This window comes from Hoplias malabaricus, chromosome 9, assembly GCF_029633855.1.
Source record: "Hoplias malabaricus isolate fHopMal1 chromosome 9, fHopMal1.hap1, whole genome shotgun sequence".
Classification (NCBI taxonomy): Eukaryota; Metazoa; Chordata; class Actinopteri; order Characiformes; family Erythrinidae; genus Hoplias; species Hoplias malabaricus.
Window position 1 is genome coordinate 24,645,245 of NC_089808.1, and position 20,694 is coordinate 24,665,938.

Sequence of the window (20,694 nt, forward strand, 5' to 3'; positions counted from 1 at the left end):
TCTTTTATCATCTCTTCTCTCTGTCACACTTTTTCTCTATCACATTTTGCTCTGTACTCTCTTACTCTGTCTGTCTTTCTGTCGGTCTCTCTGTCGGTCTCTCTATCTGTCAGTCTGTCTCACTGTCACTTGTCTGTCGGTCTGTTTCGCTCCTGTATGAGAGCTGCTGTGGTCAGCAGGACTCCTCTCTAATCTGGGGCCGGAGCATCTGTTTGCTTTGAGCTGAGTTTTTTAACTGACCAACTTTTTATTTTAAATCTTTAGACCCTCAGTCTCCTCAGGAAATGGAGACAGAAGTTAGTCCAGAGTCTCCTCCGCAGAAGCAAGATCCATGTTGCAAACCACCTTTAGACCCGTGTTTAACACCGGACATGAAAGCAGAGCAGCCTCCAGGGTCCCCATCCCTGACTAACCCAGAAGAAACAGTTCTGGAGGAACTCAAACCAAGTCCAGAGCAGCAGAAACCCATCATGTCACCCACCAAAGAGCCCCCGTCAGTCTCTGAACATTCAGAGGAGGAGCCCATGGAAGTGTCGCCCTCTGAAATCCCACACCCCTCCATGGAGACTGCAGTAAGTTCTACTAAAGCTGTGCCAAAGGTGGAGGAGAGGGAGGAGGAGGGAGTGGTGCAACACGAAAGAGCCATGGAAGGTCTCACAGTGGAGCAGCACGAGAAACCCTCCGAGGGCCTCGCAGTGGAGCCGCCTGAGAGAGCTCTGGAAGCTTTCCAAGTGAAACAGTCTGAAGGCCTCACGGCGGAGCAGCCAGAGAGAAACATTGAAGGCCTCATGGTGGAGGAGCGAGAGAGGGGCGTTGAGGATCTCATGGAGGCGAAACATGAGAAAGCTGCAGAGGGCCTCACGGAGGAGCAACAAGAAATAGCAACCGAGAGTCCCACGGTGGAGCAGCAAGAAAGAGACACTGGGAGCCACAAGGTGGAGGGCCACACAGTAGAAGAGCACAATAAAGCCACAGAGGGCCCCTTGGTGGAGCGGCATAGGAAAGCCACTGAGAGCCTCAGGGTGGAGGAATGTGCGAGAGCTTTTGAAAGCCTTACGGAGGAGATGGACCTCAGCGTGGATGGTGAGCGGAGCTTGGCAAAGCTGAGCTCACTGGTGGAAGAGAGGACCGCGATTAAGCCATTGCCAGTCAGGCAGCCGGAGAGTTTCCCCACCTCTGCGCAGCCTACAATCAGCCTCCAAAGCCACTCTGGACCAGGAGAAATCAGTAGCAACGTGCCTTCAGCAACCTTCATAACACTCACGCCCAAAATCGGCATGGGCAAGCCTGCCATCTCCAAAAGGAAGTTCTCACCGGGGAGGCCAAGGGTGAAGCAGGTAGGAAGTGAGGATTATGGAGAGGTGAGATTAAAGGAATTGTGCTCATGAGGTTTCTGGGGCCTTGAAGGAGCCTGAAATGCTCTATTGATAAGAAAAGGTAAGAACCAGAGAGCGTCTGAGGAAAAAACAACACCTTAGCCTTGATTATATTTTCAGACGGAGCAAAAACTAAGAGTTTCTAGTTAAGAAAGTGGCCCGTAAAAGCCTCAAACATCCTTCGCAGACACGTCTCCGTCAGCTGCGAAACCACTTACTGGGTGCAGTTCCTAGCCTCCACTTTGGAGTCACACTTCCACATTTCCACAGAGACGTAAAAATGAGATCGGATGCAGGTCAGAAGGCTCGTGTGTCTTGCACGCAGCTCCTCAGTTTGTTCATCATCCCTCGCTGTTTTATGTTTCACCCCATTCCTCAGTTCTTCAGCACACACCGTAAACCACACCTGTCCTTATTTCGGTTCCCCTCTCGACGTTTTCTGTGTTGTGTAGCAACGGCGACGTCTTGTGTTTAAAAAGAGAGGTGTTTAGCTAACGATAACGATTATAAGTTGGACCCATCGGAGGCAGCTGGATGATCATACCCACCACTGACTGATCGTCTGCATCTCTACATGCAGATCTCACAACTACAGCCAGGTCTTCTTGGACTTGGTCTTGGTCTTAAACAGAGGACCAGGGTGGCTCTCAAATACCTTCTAAAGGTACACTCTTAAAAATAAAGGTATTACAAAATTTGCTTTGAGCGATGGCATAGAGGAAGCACTTTTGGTTCCATAAAGAGCTTCAATGGGTAAAGAACCTTACGAGGGATGGATTTTTAAAACGTTCTTCACGCACATTTATTAAACAAACACTGTTCTTTATGGAACCAAAAGCGGTTCTTCTATAGCATCAATCAAAGAACCTTTTGTCGCACCCTTATTTTTAAGATTGTAGACCGCAATGACTTATCCAAACAATGTGGGGACATCAGATCCGGTTTAAATTCCCAATACTGGTCAGAAACATCGCAGTTAGATGTGTTCCCTGAATCTGTCAGCTCTATCCTATACTCCTCCATGGTGCCCTCTGGATAGTTAATTTGAGGCGGACACTGTGTCTTCTTTCTCATGGTTCAGATTCAGTGTCAGTTTTAGTAAAAGTGCAGATGCAGGACTTTGGTTCATACACCCAACATGTCTCTATACCATCCCATAATATTCAACCTGGTCTCACCTGCTCTGGCTTCTTCTCCTTAGGGGAGCAAGGAACACCTTAGGGGGTGGATTGGCTGTGTGGAACTGTCCGCAGGTGTGTGTGTGTGTGAGCGACTGGGTGATGTGGATGTGTCTGAAATGAAATGCAGAAACCCTTATGTCCGTCGTAACAAAACGTTCGGCAGTTTTTAACGGTGCATACACTGCAGGTCTAATTTTTGGAAGCGTCATTAACTTTGTAAAAAACATAAACACAGAAATGCTTGGAGAAGGTTTGCTAAAATTGCTGCAGAGTTTTACTGCGGCTCTAATCAGATCCAGCTGATTCCTCCATTCAGAAGCGGCAGAAGTTTCAGCAGCTCAGTCAGGTGTGCTACACAAGGAACTGGGTAGACGTAGAACCATTAATTAAAAGTGGCTCAGTTTTAAGGAGTGTGAAGAACGCTTTTCTCCAGAGCTGCAACAGTGGAAACAGAGGCGAGAGTTAAGGCATAATTAAAGCATTGCAATATTAAAATGATGATATAGTAGGACTAGGACACTTTGTATCCAATTATACTTTCAGCTTCCAGTGATTATAAAAATGATAAATGATGAGATAAATAGTGTGAGTTAGAACAGGAGCTGACCAATGAACAGCACCAAGTAAAAGCAGTGAGGGCATGCTCTCTCAGTCAGCGTGCGGCAGTGAGAGGAGGCCTGCCATAGTGTTTACCTTATTATTATTAATTACAATTATAATTTCAGCTTTAAGTAGCTGAAATTATAAATAGTGAGAGTTAGAACAGGAGCTGACCAATGAGCAGCACTGAGTAACAGCAGTGAAGGCAGGCTCCCTCAGTCAACCTGTGTCTGTCAAAAAGCGTGTTTACCTTATTATTCATTCATTCATTCATTCATTCATTATCTGTAAGCACTTATCCAATTCAGGGTCACGGTGGGTCCAGAGCCTACCTGGAATCATTGGGCACAAGGCGGGAATACACCCTGGAGGGGGCGCCAGTCCTTCACAGGGCTTACCTTATTATTATTATTATTTATCATACTGTACACAGACATTTTCTCAGTAGTTGTAGCTGACCTCTGTGTCGTTAACTGTTTGTAGTTGCATCAGATATCGTTCCTCTCTGCCGTTCTGCTCGCTGGCTTTTTCTGAGCGATCCGACGCTGCTGATATTATCACCTCTTGTTTGCGACCGCGACAGCCGCTGAGGTTTTGCGCCTTTTGTGCTCCGGCTTAAGAAACCTCAGACACAGCAGCAGCAGCCCTTCCTCCTCATTAACACTCAGACACAGAAGAATAAAACACAGCTGCAGACAAAGTTACGATTGAAGTGTTTTTTTTTTTTCTTTTAAAGGGACAGTCCCTCAGTTTTCTGACCAGATGAGACATGTTGGGTGTCTGAAACTCGCTACTTTAATTTGTTATTATTACATAAACCAAATTCATTAATTTAGCTGCTCTTTATAGATCTCTGTATATGTGGCTCTGCATACTTTATTACCCCAGTTTTGCTCTGTTCTTCAATGCTTAGGACACCTCAGCGCTGCAGTGACACTGACGTGGTGTGCTAGTGTGTGTTGTGCTGGTGCGAGTGGGTCAGACACAGCAGTGCTGCTGGAGTTTTTAAACCCTGTGTCCACTCTGTGAGACACTCCTCCCTCGTTGGTTCACCTTGTAGATGTAAAGTCAGAGACAGTAGCTCATCTGTCGCTGCACAGTGTGTGTCGGTCGTCCTCTAGTCCTTCATCAGTGACACAGGACGCTGTCGGCTGGATGTTATTTGTTGGTGGGCTATTCTCAGTCCAGACTCTGAGGGATTTAAAAACTCCAGCAGCACTGCTGTGTCTGATCCACTCACACCAGCACAACACACACTAACACACCACCACCACGTCAGTGTCACTGCAGCGCTGAGAATGATCCACCACCACATCACACCTGCTCTGTGGGGGTCCTGAGTGTTGAACAGGGAAATGGGGTGGGGGAACAAAGTATGCAGAGCAATAGATGGACTACAAAGTGCTCCTGTGTGGTCAGTGGAGCCAAGAGAATGGACTGTGAGTGGTGGAACAAGACGGGAGCTGCACTTGTTAGAGAATTTCTTTTCCAGTTGTGGTGAATGGAATCAGGTGTCTTTAGGTCCACAAACTCCACCCGTCCACCTCCAGCAGAGACCTCCACCTGTCTACAGACAAATCAACAATTTATATATATGTTTCAGTTCCACCTTCGTCATCTTCAGTCTTCATCTGTCTGCAAGTCTACATTTACCTCAGCTCTCTGTTAACCATGACTTTGTTTGGATGCATGTTTCTGTATGGCTTTCTTTGATGGCTTTGCTTTTAAGTTGTTGCATGTTTTTGCCCATATCCTCTCTCTCTCTCTCTCTCTCTCTCTCTCTCTCTCTCTCTCTCTCTCTCTCTCTCTCTCTAACCCACCCCCGATTCAGGGAGTATGGAACGCCTTTCCTAGACTGAGCTCTCCCTCGTGGTCCCAGGCTGACGGTTGGGACGCCCCAAAGAGCAGGCAGTTCCCCAACCCAGCCGCATGGAGCATCCGTGTGGTAACTACAACTACTACAACCCCTCACTCAGACCCTGACCCAGCCCTTACCCTTAGAGATGAGACCCACCCATGAGAATAAAGAGGTGTTTTTCCACTGCAGGGTCCCTACTCCACTCGACTCTACTCGTCTTTTCCCCTCCCCCACCAGGTAAATCTGGGCCTGGTTCTGGAAGCGGGTTCTTGTTTAGTCGCTGTTCTCTTGTGGTTCAGAGCGAGTCGAGTAAGGACTAAACCATGGCGTGTAAACCTTGCAGAGCTGATTGTCCAGAGAGAGTCGTCGCTCTACGACACGCAACGCAGACGTCCAGCACCAACTCTCCACCTGTAAAATCTCCAGCTGCAGCAGAGATCACATTTCTTTTTAATTCGACTCATGACGGCAGCACGTAAAATTTTGCCGTGGTCTTTTGAAGAGGTTCAAACGCTCCTTGGATCTGTGGCGAATGAAAGAATCCAGCGAGAGCTGGATGCTGCAACAAGGAAGGAACAAACTCTACTGATCTGTCTGAACTGATGACGGAGCTGTGTTCAGTCCCAAACAACAACAACAACACGGCAATACACCATGAGTAAACGCCGCTTAATGTTACCGCCGCCGTTGTTGTGGTTTTGGCTCGCTGTTCCCATTAGAGACGGGGATTAGAGACAACATTCAAGACATTTCCGGGGGGAGCTGTGGGAGTGGAAAACCAACCAGGGACTAAAAAGAGAGTAGAGTCCAGTAGAGTGGGGACCATGCAGTGGAAAAGCACCTAAAGATCAGTCTGTGAGTTTCCTCGCGGGGGGAGGTTGGTAGAAGTTGAACAGAGAGTGAGTACCCTATTCGAGTTTGAAGCGCAGATACCATCAGCTACACACACACACTTACACCATCCTGTTCATTTACCTTCGTCTGTATTGAGTGGCCAGTGTGCGCAGACCCCTAGGTGACACAAGTCACTGGTGGACGTGCCTGCAGAGAGCAGGTGACTGATACTGTACCTCACTAACCTCCTGAGTTGCGTCTGGAAGCTGTGAGATGAAGCATGAGTTTGTGGATGTCTAGCATGAAGTACGCTGATGTTTGCTGACTGTAACTAACACACACACAAGAGAAACAGCGCCCCACAACCTTTATCATGGCTGACGTGTCCTGGGTCTCGGTCTCAGCAGGTAGAGACAAACGAGCGAGTCCTCGGAGTCATCACAAAGCGCAGTTGGGCAGATATGTTGTGTGTAGGAGACTGTAGAGGTCAGGGACCAACCGTGTCAACGCTGTTAGGGCTGGCCATGGGTTCTCCGCTCCATCTGTTACCGGGCCAAGGCAGGTCCGACTGCTTCATTATCTCGTAGGCAGGATACCACTCCCCTCTGTGAGATTACACACTCAACCAGAGAGAGAGAGAGAAGCTGGGTTTCCATCCAAATTATTTGAAATATTCTGCGAAATGAAGAAATGTTGGCAGAAAAATTAATAATTCATTTTGCGATTTCGTTTTTCACTCAAGCATGGGTCAGCACTGGCAAAATTAACAAAAGAAAAAGCCACCTACTGCCGATATCCTTTTCATTTTTTACTTTGCCTTTTTAAGTTTCTTTTTCAGGCTGAACACCATGCAAATATTTGTTGATTTAAAGCCTTTTCTACTCAGGTTTTTTTTATTGTGCGTATTTTTATAATTTTGCTACAAATCGTTGGATGGAAAACCCGCTAGAGAGAGAGACATAAGAGAACGAGACACAAGAAATGAAGAAGAGAATTGGAAATCAGCGAGAGTGTGTGAGATTAAGAGAACAGGAAAGAGAGGAAGATGCCAAAGCAGAAAGAATCGGAGAGCTTTTGAAATCAGTGAGGACGAGAGAGGAGGTAAAGGAGTGTAATTCTGAGCAGATGCTGGTGTGATGGGCAGAAGGAAACTCTGATAGTGAAATAGATTTAAACACCTCCAAACACTTCCGTCCGGCGCCAGCCCCTCAGCCTCGTCTGCAGTTACAGATGTTCCTGGGAAATAGTCAGACATTGACCGCAGCAGGTTGTTTGGAAGGTTTTTATTGTTTATTTTGGTCCGTTGCGGGGTGACCTCCGTGTTGGATGTGACCACGCAGACTTTGGTTTAAATTTAAATGAGGTGTTCAAAGAAAAAGAAACCCCTGTAGCCAGTTTCCTGTTTCATTCATGAGCACTGACTCATTTAGATACAGCACCTTGAGCAACCGTGGGTAACCACAGAGACCTACAAGGTTTCTGCTCAAAATGCAATCAAAGGGAGAGACTTCTGCTTCATCATGTTGTTTTGTGTATTTTATTAATCACACTGTCTCACTGGCCGACGCTTGGAAGATGGCATGGATTTGGGAAGTGAGCCTCAGGGTTTGTTGAATGAAGTTGGGATCTAAAGGGTTAAGCTTTCTTATTTCAGATATAGTCGATCAGCCAAGACGTGTTTAAAAGGAACATATTTGAGGGATAAAAAAACCTTGCTCAGAGCTTGTTCACTTTAATGTGTGAGTCTGGAGTCCACCAACCCACACACTGTGAAACAAGACACCCCCCAGTCTGTTTTCTGTGTGCTGCCTAGGACTTAAAACATGTCGCTCTGACTCTGCTCCGCTTCTGACATCAAGTGCAGAGACTTTAGAATGGCCCCGCCCCTCATCTGAGTCTGTCCAATCACAGCGCTGGACCCGTGTTTATGTGAGAGCGCAAAGACGAGGTTAAACGCAGCAAAACAGACACAACGAGACCCGAGAAATAAGAGCACTGAATAAAAACAGAGAAGAAAGAATTGAGTGACAGCGCTCCTCACTGCTGTGCGCTCGGGGTCGGGGTGAACAGCAAACGGCTCGTTATCATTTAAAGGTACAGGCGCTGAAAGAGCAGGCGTCGATGTGATAGGGAGAATAAAGCTGAGAACTGAGCTGTAATAGGGAGAATAGAGAGAATAGAGCCTATGTCGTTGCTACTCTGGGCTCAGCACTGCCGAAACTGCACTATGTACCTTTTGGGGGCACCACCCCCAGAAGCCACACTGGTCTGAGATTGTAAATCAGTGCCAGCACGTCTTGACTGATCGACTGTCTCTCTCTAAAAGGGCTTTTTTAAGGATGTATTTATTCCACACTGAGAATACATGATTAACCCTTTATATTCCACTGAAACGTCTGGCCCCTGTGCAGCTTTTAACATTGTCCTGTGTTCTTTTCTCCCAGGGTCGAGGCTCCGGTTTCCCAGGAAGGAGGCGGCCCAGAGGGGCTGGGCTCGCTGGCCGAGGTGGGCGTGGACGCTCCAGGATAAAGAATGGTGTCAACTCCATCCCCGGCCCAGGGGTACACACATTAATATTGTTACGCTCACTTGCGTTACATTTAAACACTATTTTTAAGGACATTTTAATAACATTTTTCTGCATCTGGTAGTCGGTATCCATTTTTATACCGTAACCCTCCACCAGTGCTCCTGAACACATCAGCCCTGCAAAATGTCCACTCAGTGCTGTCCTGCATTTTGCAGATGAGTTCCATGGAAATGACCCTGTATCCCTTCAGAGAGGAAGAGGAGAACGCCATGCACAACACGGTGGTGATCTTCTCCAGCACCGACACCTTCACCCTCAAACAGGTCAGACCCCCGTTTCCTCTACAGGGCATCCCTCACTCACTCACTCCCTCACTCAGCTACAGATCAGTAATGCCTCTCTCTCCCTCCCTCTTCCTGCCATCTCTCTCCTTCCCTTTGTTCCTCAAAATCTCTCTCTCCCTGCTTCCTTCCTTCTGTCTCTTTCTCTGTCCCCTTCCTGCCATCACTCGCCTTACCCCTGCTCTTCCAACTCTCTACTTGTTCTTTCTCTCTCTCTCTCTGTAGGACATGTGTGTGGTGTGTGGTAGTTTCGGTCAGGGTGCGGAGGGCAGGCTGTTGGCTTGTGCTCAGTGTGGACAGTGTTATCATCCCTACTGCGTTAACATCAAGGTAAACACCTACAACACATTCACACACTGTTCGTACTCGGCCTGTGTGCTGCCCTGGCTATGGTGTTAGAGACTGTGGTTGTACACCATTTTATTGCAGCAACTAGCAACAATAAGCTCATAACAGCGTTTGAATAAGTGTAAGGATAATGAATACACACTTTTATAAACACTGTTCACTGCTGTATTTCTTGCTGCTAGAATTGAAATTTATCTTTGCGTGCTGTGTGTGTGTGTTGTAGATCACAAAGGTGGTGCTGAATAAAGGCTGGAGGTGTTTGGAGTGCACAGTGTGTGAGGCATGTGGTCAGGCCAGTGACCCTGGACGCTTGCTGCTGTGTGACGAGTGTGATATCAGTTACCACACGTACTGCCTCAAACCGCCACTGCAGAACGTCCCCAACGGCAGCTGGAAGTGCAAATGGTAATACCCTACATTTGTTCATAACCACAAAGCACACGTAGGGCACTTTTCCATTGCATGGTCGACTTCTCATCTTTTTTTTTAGTCGCTGTTCTCTCGTGGTTCAGAGTGAGTCGAGTAGGGACTAAACCGTGGTGTGTAAACCTTGCAGAGCGCTGATTGTGCAGAGAGATTCGTCACTCTACGTCACACAACGCAGACGTCCAGCACCAATTCTCCATCTGTAAAATCTCCAGCTGCAGCAGAGATCACATTTGTTTTTATTCGACTCACGACATCAGCTCGTAAAATTACGGCGTGCTCTTTTGAAGAGGTTCAAACGCTCCTTGGATCAGTGGCCGACGAAAGAATCCAGTGAGAGCTGGACGCTGCAACAAGGAAGGAACAATCTCTACTGATGTTGTCGGGGGGGGTGCGGGGGGATGGGGCTGGGGCTGTGGGAACAGGAAATCGACCAGGGACCAAACAGAGAGTAGAGTCCAGTAGAGTAGAGACCATGCAGTGGAAAAATACTTGATCTGTAATGAAAATACTAATAGAACACTAATAAAATAGTATTTTAGGAAAAATACTAATGATCTATAAATATAAAATAATAATAATTTGGAACTGGTGAGATGAATAATGAGGAACTGATGAAAACCCACAGGAGGCAGATGAAGAAAAGGCTGCTGGTCTTGCTCTTTAGACTCTGTGTGAAGTTCATTTGTGCCCAGTTTTCTCTAATCAGACACACAGAGAATTTACTCTGTTTACACAAACCTGCATTGCTTCGTCCCTAGTGAGCGCCGCTGTCCTCTGTCCACAGGTGTGTGTCCTGTACCCAGTGTGGAGCCACGTCTCCAGGAGTGAGGTGCGAGTGGCAGAATAATTACACTCAGTGTGCCCCCTGCGCCAGCCTGGCGTCCTGCCCCATCTGCCTTCTGGATTACAGCGAGGAAGAGGTCATCATTCAGTGCCGCTTGTGCGACAGGTCAGTGTGTGTGTGTGTGTGTGTGTGTGTGTGTGCGCGTGTTGATACCTATCAGTTCTTGTTCTGAGTAACTGTGTGTTCATTTCGTCAGCGACCTTTTTGCCTGTTGTTGCCCAAACCACTTTCAAACTCAAGCTGAACTTTGCTTGCCACAGTTTCACTGACCTTGGGGAACAAAAAAAACAGGTGGGAAACGAGAGATACGGATTAGCTACAAGGAGCGGGAACACTCTTTTTTTTTTTCCATAAATCTTTTTGTTGTTGTTTTTGTTTACACCCAAATAAATATGTAAATATATATCATACAGGACATTGGAACCAAAAAAGAGCACGTAGTTACACAGTGGGGGCGGTACAGTGGGTACCACTCTTTTAAATGCTGAGTTCCTATTGATTCTCACCATATCTTTTCGCATCTAATTTGCATAACGCTAAACTTGGCTCAATTTTGTGACTTAATTCGCCAGCTTTGTTTGAAAATGAATGCATCGTGTCAGTGTGAACACAGGGTAAGAAGGCGAGGGAGGGAGGGATGTATGGATGGATATTGAAAGCCCTCCTGTGCTCCCCTCAGGTGGATGCATGCCTCCTGCCAAGGCTTCCACACGGAGGAGGAGTTGGAGAAAGTAGCCGACACCAGCTTCGACTGCAGCTTGTGTCAGGGCCACAAGTCTCTCTCTCCAGGTACGCAATTCTTCACACATTAATGAGTGTTTTTGACCACCTCGTTGTCGTCCACTCCTTAGTGGTCTCAAAGTCCTGGCCATCATACACATGCTGAGTCTGACTTCATGGATTCACCTGGACACCAGCACATTCAGATCCGCTGATGCTAAGCAGGTCTGGGTGTGGCCAGGACGTGGGTGGGAGACCACACTTTTCCTCTTCCTAGGAACACTTGGGAGGCTGCTGGAGGAATTAGTGTTGTCTGGTCCAACAGGGGGCACTGTCACTGTGGTCTGTGTGGGTCCCGATGACAGTACAGGAACACTGTACTGAATAAACAGCCCTGGGGCATTTCTGGAACAGAGTTGGGCCTGATGTCCACTAATTCTGCCATTGTGGCCCCTCACTCTGGCCTCACTCACTCTTGTCCCTGATTCATTCATTCCTTCATGATATGGTGGTAGATGCACTTAGCAGGGATTGTTAATGCTATCAGAATTAATCCTGTGTAATTCCTTATAGCTTAGTATTTTGCCCCATGCGTTTCTTTCAGAACCGATTAATAAACAGTGAATTTTCCACACCTTCAATGTTATACCTTTCACCCTGTTATTCCCACAGTATTAGGCTTGAGTGCCAAATCGGATTTGGATTTGTTGGACCTCCCAGTCATCCCACAGATGGCTCCGAAATCGAGAGATCTGGGTAAACACTGTTTTTTTTTTTTAAACCTTTCTCAAGCTTGAAAAGTCTTGAATTCCTGATGAGGTCCCTCAAGGCTCTCCTGAAGCCCCCCTCTGGTTTTCCTTTCCTCCACAGATTTGACGCGGACATACACTCAGGACGGTGTATGTCTTACAGAGTCGGGTCTCTCTCAGCTCCAGAGCCTCGCCAATGCTGCCTCCAGACGCCGGCGACCCAAACCCAAACTCAAGCTGAAAATCATCAACCAGAACAGTGTGGCCGTCCTGCAGACCCCGTTGGACCCTCAGACCGAACTCTCCAGGGACGGGGACCTCGATGACAGCAGGGGTACAGTGTTGAAACAGAATTCAGCTCCAAAACCACAGATAAATGGATAGAGTCAGGACAGAGTCATGGTTTATCCACTGTTTACAGCATGGTCAGATCAGAGTGAGATATACTTCACATGTGGAAATGATGCAGAGTTCTGTCTGTTACAGTCAGAGTGTTTCATGCTGTGGTTCCAGAGCCCTCTGCTGAGCTCCAGAACAGTGAGAACAGCGGCCTAAACGTGACCACACCTCAAGTCCCACTGAGCACAGCCCCAGAAACATGCAGTATTTTCCTGTTTTTATTTCTTAGCGGTTTTCTTTCCAAATCAGAAATCGGGTCTGTTTTCCATTTTTCCACTTCAGAACAAAAAGCTCCACAGATGCGTCTGTTTCTCTGGTCTTTACCCAGAACATCATCGAGAACGATATAACACCCTGTAAAAGACACATCCCGCTTCCCTGAGACACAACTCTTTATTTGAGGCTATGAGCTCTTTCTGGATCTCGACGCCATCACTGAAGAACCGATTATTTTTTGGTTCCAGCTGGAAACAAGCTTTTTCCATGTTGGTGGAAATGTGGCCAATAGTTGAAAATTATGATGTTGAACTGGTTCCACTTTGGTGGAAAACGGCCTATGAGGCATCTGTATTAGCTCCTGGTGGGGGACCCGCTCTCTGAAGTAGAAAATGATTCCTTCACAGAAAAGAAAACGGGAAAATAACATAATTTCTTTTGTATATATTTTTAGCTACTTTTTGATGGTTAAAAACACCTGACTGTTCTTTAACCAGGTATTAGTGCTGCGCTGGACTGGTGTCGTCTATAGCTGGACACTGATCTGTGTTCATGTATTTTCCAGCAGAAGGGGAGGTGGTGGACGGTGAAGCGAAGTCGGACTCCAGCCCAGAACGAGAGCCCGCAGCAGACGACGAGGCCAAAGCTGAGACCTGCAAGAAGAGGAAGAGGAAGCCCTACCGACCGGGTGAGAGAGAGCTCCTGATTGGAGGAGACAGCTGCAGTGAAGTGTGAAACAGCACAGCAGTGCAGTCGCTATATTTCTGCGCTCACACCCACTCTGCGCCAGACAGGCTGCATGCTGTGGAGGAGAGCAGCTGGATGTGGCTAGTAAAGCTTACTGGGTTTCTGCTTGTGGACATTGTGTCCCAGGCATCCCAGAATAGTTTTATCTGTGTAACTGAGGATTTGATGAATACTAAAGTAAACATGGGAACAAAAGGATGAAGGCTGAAGTAAACGTCTCAGTTGCAGATATTTATTTAGAACATTTTACACACAGCAGAAAATAAAATAGCTTTTAGATATCATGACTGTCTGAAGAAAAACATGTATCTCCATCTAAGAGACACAGTTAGCCCCCACTAGGGGGCGCCAATCTGCCCCCAAAGGTTACATAGTGCAGTTTCTGCAGTGCTGAGCCTAAAGTAGCAATGATAGAGGTGCTGTTCTCCTTATGATGTCACAAAATGAGTTGATCTGTGCTCCTTACAAAAAAAAAATTGTTATTCCTCAAACCTGAAGCTGTTTTGTCGGATGATGTTGAACCAGCTCGGTTCAACAGCCACGTTTCTTGACGAATCTGTGGAATAAATTGTGCCTTTGTTTACCTTCACTGGTCCCAGGTGTCCTTTCCCCTCTCTCAGGGTTTTGCTGATGTGTTCAAATAGATCTGTCCTGGTCCACAGGTATCGGGGGCTTCATGGTGAGGCAGAGGAACCGCACCGGCCCAGGCAAAGCCAAACCAGCTCTGGGGAGAAAAGACTCGACCGGCTCTGTGTCTGAGACCCAACAGGGCAAGGACGAAGGTGAGCGAGGCTCAGGACGTTTGAGCAAAGCCTAAAAATTCCTCTCTGAGGCAGATGCATGGGGCTCTTTAGCCTGAGGCTGAAAAGAAGGGGAGGTGTGTGTGTGTGGTGGGGTGGGGGGATAGAGTGTTCACGATGAAACTTTCTGCAGTTCGCTGGCAACCACCATAGCCTCTGGCAAATTGAACCCTTCATCATTTCTCCTGTGAATAGAGGCCAGATATTGGATTCTGCAAAAGCAAGCCACAGCAAACCTGTCACCGCCTGTGCTTTCTGACTCTTTTTACAAAATACAGGTCTACCCTGGACTCCAGCCTTGAGCCATCAGACACGGAGAAATTTCACAAACCCTAGCCAGGAGTCTGCCTCTCAGACTTTGATTTGGCCGTGCCAAATGTTTGAAAATCAAGGTTAAATATATATTCATGACAAAAAAAATAAACTCAATCCTGTCTTCTGTTGTCCTTATTAAAGGCCTGACAGGTTTTAAAAAGCGCTAATATACATTATAATAATAAACAGGTGTATGTTTAGTATCTCTCCAACAAGAACTCCAACAGGCTTGAAAACAGGCTTATCTTCCGCTCAAGTAAACAAACATTGCTAACTCATAGTGGCTGTTCTGACGTTAAGCCTGTGGCTTTTCTTGATTAAACGTGATCTGCTTTTATCTATTTATTTGTACTAACCTCCGCCTGGTGTTCGAATGTGTTGTGCTACTTAACGATAAGTTCGACTTGGTGGTTCTGCACACGCTCAGACCCGCAGTTCTTACGTTCTTGTGCATTTTTCATGATAAAATACCTCGGGTGCATTATACAGTCATAGCTTACTGTTGTTTGCTTAATATTTTAAAAATGTACATGCTCAATCCAAAAATACTTAACTTGGGCGGCACGGTGGCGCAGCAGGTAGTGTCGCAGTCACACAGCTCCGGGTGACTGTCTGTGAGGAGTTGGTGTGTTCTCCCTGTGTCCGCGTGGGTTTCCTCTGGGTGCTCCGGTTTCCTCCCACAGTCCAAAAACACACATTGCAGGTGGATTGGTAACTCAAAAGTGTCCGTAGGTGTGAATGTGTGTGTGTGTGTGTTGCCCTGTGAAGGACTGGCGCCCCCTCCAGGGTGTATTCCCGCCTTGCTCCCAATGATTCCAGGTAGGCTCTGGACCCACCGCGACCCTGAATTGGATAAGCAGTTACAGATAATGAATGAATGAATGAATGAATGAATGAAAGGTACCTTAACTTTACCCCCAAACCGGGATTTATGCTGTATACATCCTGCTTATACATCTTTTTGGTGCCTTTTCTGAAACTTTCTGTACTTTTAGATTATTTTAGATATTTAATTATCAAAATATTCTACCTAATATAGGGCTGGACGATACATCCACAATTTATGTAGCGATACATTTCTAAATTTCTGTCAATACGATGTTAACAACATAAAAGCCACAAAAAAACTGCTCAGAAATTTTTTTTTAAGAATTAAGTATTAAGATTTTTAAACTAACTTTAAAATTGAGTGCTGAACTGATGACACCGCCCCCTAACGACCGTCAGGCAGAGACAGAAGCTGTAAATGATGTGTATTTAAATACTGAAAATGTGTTTAAAAATCATATTTTATATTGTGATATATAATGATATTGAATTATCGTCCAGCCCTAATGTACAGTTTTATTTAGGAGGCTGTACCTTTTTTTTCATTTCATACCACTGGCACCGGCACCAGCACATCGCCTTACGTCTGATGTGAGGTGAAATATATGATTGTGAATCTAACAGCTGTGGGAGAACATTGCAGACGGACGCTTATGTAATCTAACACCGACACAGGATATTCTACCCCAGGCCAATGAGATTTTGGGGGATGGTTGTCAGGTATAAGTGGTATTCCACCACTTTGGCACCAGTTTGAGGTGCCAGCGTGAATGTGTAGTGGAGAGCAGCCTGGGGTGAAAAGCCTAGCATAAAAACCCGGGATCAGCAGGTTTGAGGCCAACCTTTACCCAACGCCAAGCTTAGCTCCAGGCCAGGCCGAGAGTGCTGAGTACGGCCTCTGAGAATCTAACGTGCTGCTGATGGCGGATTCCAGGTTAAATACAGCACTCGCTCTGTCATTGCCTACACTGATGAACGTTGTTTTTTATTGCTCCTTTAGGCTGGGGAGAGCCTGCGCCCGACACTCCGGTGGACGAGAAGCCTCCCGTGTCCGACTTCCCCGAAACCCCAGAAGTGAAAGTTCGCAAGCGCTATCGGAAAAAGAAGACCAAACTGGAGGAGGCATTTCCCACGTATCTGCAGGTACAGCTCCTGTTCAGTCTCCTAACAGCCGCAGCCTTTAGTCTTCCCGGATGCTTCTGAACCCGATTTTGGAAAGTGACACTAACATGGGTGATTAAGTCGCTCTTCGGATTTGTCTTAGCCCAGTGACTGGGGTCCAGAGTGGAAGAGCTTGGACCCTATCCAAGCCGTTTGAGATGAATCAGAATAGCGACTGTGTCCCAGACTTTTTTGCCCAACGTTAGTATCACACCATAGGTTCTATAGGAGGGCACTGTAGGTGCAGGCAAGTGTCATCATCTGACAGACCCTGTCCTACCCTCTTTCATAAGTTATGAGGTGCAGTTTCTGCAGTACTGAGCCTGGAACAGCAACCACAGAGGCTCTCTTCTCCCTGTTACAGCACGGTGGAGCATCGCAATGATTTTGAAGCTGAAATTGAAAGGTTCGGAGAAGTTGCTGTCCTCGAGTTCACCAGCTGGATCCAGGTGGATTTATTGAGATGAGGACTCTCTTAGAGATTTGGTGCTTCTTCTTGCACTCGGACACTATTTGCCAAGGTTAAACGGCCATCTGTTCAGCTCTGGCCTCCTACTGTAGGCTAGAATGAGAATAACACACTCCTCTTTCAGCATTTCTGGAATATTTCAGCCTTAAAACACAAACACACACAATCTTGTAGCTGTGAATTATGGGGACGCTGCATAGGCTTCAATTCATTTTGTGGAAACTTAATTAATTTACTATAAGTCTAACCCTAACCTTAAAACATGTCTCCACCTTACATTTTAGAGATTTACATGGTCACCACACAAAAGATAAGTCCCCACAGTGTGAGTGTAAAACACTGTATGATGTATTCCTGGTACACACACACACACACAACTTCCCTAACCTCATGCGAGGCTTCTGAAGGCCGAGGGTATTGCTAGGCAACCGCTAAAGATAACCTGCGAGAAAGCTCGGCTTGGGTGCACTCGTCTAATAAAGCCTGACACGTGGGCTCCACAGGGAAGGGGGAAAGGAGGCATGACGTTATTTCTCCGTAGCCTCCACTCCGCTGCGGCTGTTTGCCTTGTGAGCGGTCGGCTGAAAGCCAGGCTGAGCTCTGCTCAGACCGGACGAGTCCTCGCCGCTCGGCTTCCGACTGTATCCGTCAGGATTTAAAGGTCTGTTGTGGAAAAACACTTATTCAGTGCCTTTATTTTAAAGGCGCAACCTCATTGTTTCTACATTCATTGACCATACATTGCTCTGGAGACTCTGTTGGCCCCGTTTCACCCTGTGGTTCAATGCTCATGACTCTGGACCCCTACACCTCCCTCCCCCGATCAGGTATGCGTGGATCAGACACAGCAGTGACTGCTGGAGTGTCAGGAGAGACATACCCGTTGAGAGAGTGGAAACCCGCCAGTCTCAGGTGTGTGCTTTTCTGGACACCTAGAGGGCTGACGTTTTCAGATTTACTTGAATTACAGGAATTCTGCGTTTGTCAAACCGATCTCGACTTTTCTGTCATGTACAAACCTCCCTCTGGACAGCAGTGCAGAAATCAGCAGCCTTTACCTTGTCCGCAGAGGGTGTATAACCCACTGGGAGCAGCAGGTGAGATCCATGTTTAATGTCAGTTAGAGGAAGGAAAAGCAAAAAGATGTGGGGCTGGGTGATATGGCCCTAAAATAATATCACAATATTTGGATATATGACATGAACATATAAATATATAAACACTGAACTATGTTTTATTCATTTCAAGAACATATAATTGCAACAAAATACGTTAGCCTTTCCTTTTAGAATTAATTTAAAAGTTTAAAATAAATCAGTATTTCGCTATTATTACAGTATACATCTTTTTAAAAATATTATCGTGACTGGTACGATACCGAAGAGCCCTGCTGTTTAAATACAAAGGCGTAAACAGACTCAGTATGGCACTAATCAACAGAGCCACACACACACTCTCTCTCTCTCTCTCTCTCTCTCTCTTTCATACAGAGCGGACCACACTGTGGTAAATGGACACAGATGTCCATAACATCACTGGAGTCGATCGCTCGCCCGCTGACGTTTCAAGAGCGTTGGTCGTACACCGTGCACACAGATGTGCTCAAGAGTTCTAAATTCACACAGCACCTGTCTGTCCGGCTTCAGAGGCGCATACAGACACACACACATTGAAGGATAAAGATAATGAGTGATCCACGACTGGGTTTGGTGTAAACACACTCAGGACTGATGCAATGAGCTTCGTTGCTGGTTTTAAAAAAATGTATGAGAGAAGTGTAGAATACTAACGGCAGGAAACCTGAGGAAAGAAGGAGTGTAGCTGCTCAGAAAAAGGCAGAAATGAAAGTGCGAGGTGCATTAAGCTAACGCCAGCTGTCAGTGTGAAGTCGCTGGAGCGGGGGTCGTACCTAAAGGCTGCTGCCGCTCGGTGGGACGCCGCTTTTATCAATTATTGAAAACGAAGGCTTTTAACGTCTCAGCCTTCAGCTCACGAACTCGGCTCCACTCCCTCTCTCTCCGAGCGGGAGAACGAGGCAAGATGGCGACCCAGGAGAGCAGCAAGGGTGTGTGTGTGTGTGTATATATGTGTGTTTCCCTGCCTTTTTCCTGTCACTGCTGTAAACCGTATCTGTGGCCAGACGAGAGTTTTAATGGCCGTCGTGTCCTGTGGGACAGAACTGAAGCGTTTGAGTCATGAGCTGCTCTCAGAAGCTTCAGCTTGTTGACAGCAGGCTTCAAACGCAACAGAGTCTGGTTTACACCACACACCGCACACTCTGCCTTCTCTGATCTGTGCTTTTAGTCAGGATTTCACCATCCTTTGAGATCTCACACCTAATAAAGACATATGAGAAAACATAAAACAGTTTTCCCTGGGTTTGTTTGTTTAAATTTAGTTTGTCACCAAATCTCTGCTGGAATTATTAGGCAGGGGGGCAGGAGTGACTAGCCCACCACATCTTCTCTAACTGTGGGCTCAGGAGAAGGAGCACTGCCCAGATCTGTCACATCAGCTGAAAAGTTGGTAAAAGTGAAAGGAATTGCCTTAAAGCAACACTGTAATGTTTCTACCTTACAGCATCAAATCACTGTGATGCTTCACTGAGCTCTGCCATTGCTACACCAGGCTCAGCGCTGAAGAAACTGCACTGTGTAACTTTTGGAGGAAGTTTGGAAACCATGAGACAGAGGGAGTGACTGAGCCAAGGCAGATTCAGCTGGACATTAGGTTCTCACCAGGCTTCTTTAATCACCTCAGAGAGTTTGGACCTTTGTAGTTTTTCTGACCGAGTTTGAGTTTCTCGAGAGCACTGGGAGACCTTTACTGTACACAGTGTTCATAGGTGTGCCCGGTTTTCCCGACGTGCCGGCCTTCTGCAGCTAAAGTTAAACGTGTTCCTGTTTATCTTCTCCTGTAGGAGGCGTTCTTTGGAAAGGACCTTCTGGACAAGAGCAAGCAGAGCCGGAAGGAGACAACTGGACTGCTGGAGGAGGACAGAGAGAGGAAGCAGTCTGGCACTGCTCTTCTGAAACTGACCCCTAACCCCTCACGCTGTATCGCTCCGACAGCACTGCCCAGCAAAGCTGCAGGACCACGTAAGAGAGAGGAATCACACACACACGCACACTCAGAGTGGCACCAAGCAGTTGGGGGATAGGTGATGTCTAGTATTGCTTTTCCACTGCAGGGTCCCTACTCACCTGGTGGAGGAGGAGAAAAGCAGAGTCGAGTCAAGTTAAGTCAGGTCCTGGTTCTGGAAGCGGGTTCTTGTTTAGTCGCTGTTCTCTCGTGGTTCAGAGTGAGCCGAGTAGGGACTAAACCGTGGCGTGTAAACCTTGCAGAGCGCTGATTGTCCAGAGAGACAACACCCGGGGCTTTGAGACGACACCCGATACATTTCAGGGGGGAGTGGAGGACCAAACAGATAGTAGAGTTGGGATCATGCAGTGGAAAAGCACTACCAGTGTCCCCTTTGCACTGTAACCTTATCTCCCGTTCCGTCATTCTCCTGACAGGGAGTTCAGAGGAACCACTGGTGGATCTGTCCGAGGTGCTGAAATCAGACACCGAGCTGCTGGGGATGCTGTCTGACGACATGGGCAAACAGTCAGAGGAGTCCGGTAGGCCCTCATTAACCCCAAACGTCATCTTTGAATTCATTCTCAGCCTCTCGCTCACCTCACCTCGACTCGGAGGCGTCAGTGTTTTGGGTTCTGTACTGGCATGCCTTTATGACATTCAGCATTAAGATTTCTGAAGCTACATCAGATTCATTTTTAAGTTAATCAGCATAACGGTTGTTTCTTTCCTCTCTCTCTCTCACTGTCATTTCTGATTTGGTTCTGGCTCTGATCACTCATTGTGTTTGGTTTGGGTCCCTGTAGGTCTTGATTTTTGCCCTTTCCAGGTTGACTGCTCTCCCTCTCCATTTGGTAAGAGCCCCTGC

General features: G+C 46.9%; 1 protein-coding gene across 2 annotated transcripts in view; it reads left to right on the forward strand.

Annotated features, from left to right (window-relative positions):
* Positions 1-20,694, forward strand: part of kmt2cb (lysine (K)-specific methyltransferase 2Cb) — a 93,119-nt gene that overhangs the window by 43,161 nt on the left and 29,264 nt on the right. Inside the window, exons 14-29 of one of the 2 annotated variants that reach the window (XM_066681806.1) lie at positions 265-1,337; positions 4,989-5,102; positions 8,294-8,410; positions 8,595-8,702; positions 8,946-9,050; positions 9,292-9,473; positions 10,282-10,446; positions 11,021-11,130; positions 11,734-11,817; positions 11,932-12,144; positions 12,991-13,113; positions 13,835-13,954; positions 16,116-16,258; positions 19,666-19,843; positions 20,264-20,368; positions 20,633-20,680. In XM_066681806.1, coding sequence (XP_066537903.1) covers positions 265-1,337; positions 4,989-5,102; positions 8,294-8,410; positions 8,595-8,702; positions 8,946-9,050; positions 9,292-9,473; positions 10,282-10,446; positions 11,021-11,130; positions 11,734-11,817; positions 11,932-12,144; positions 12,991-13,113; positions 13,835-13,954; positions 16,116-16,258; positions 19,666-19,843; positions 20,264-20,368; positions 20,633-20,680 — 2,988 coding nt within the window. The remainder of the gene's footprint in view (positions 1-264; positions 1,338-4,988; positions 5,103-8,293; positions 8,411-8,594; positions 8,703-8,945; positions 9,051-9,291; positions 9,474-10,281; positions 10,447-11,020; positions 11,131-11,733; positions 11,818-11,931; positions 12,145-12,990; positions 13,114-13,834; positions 13,955-16,115; positions 16,259-19,665; positions 19,844-20,263; positions 20,369-20,632; positions 20,681-20,694) is intronic. The other variant, XM_066681807.1, reaches the window with a different exon arrangement.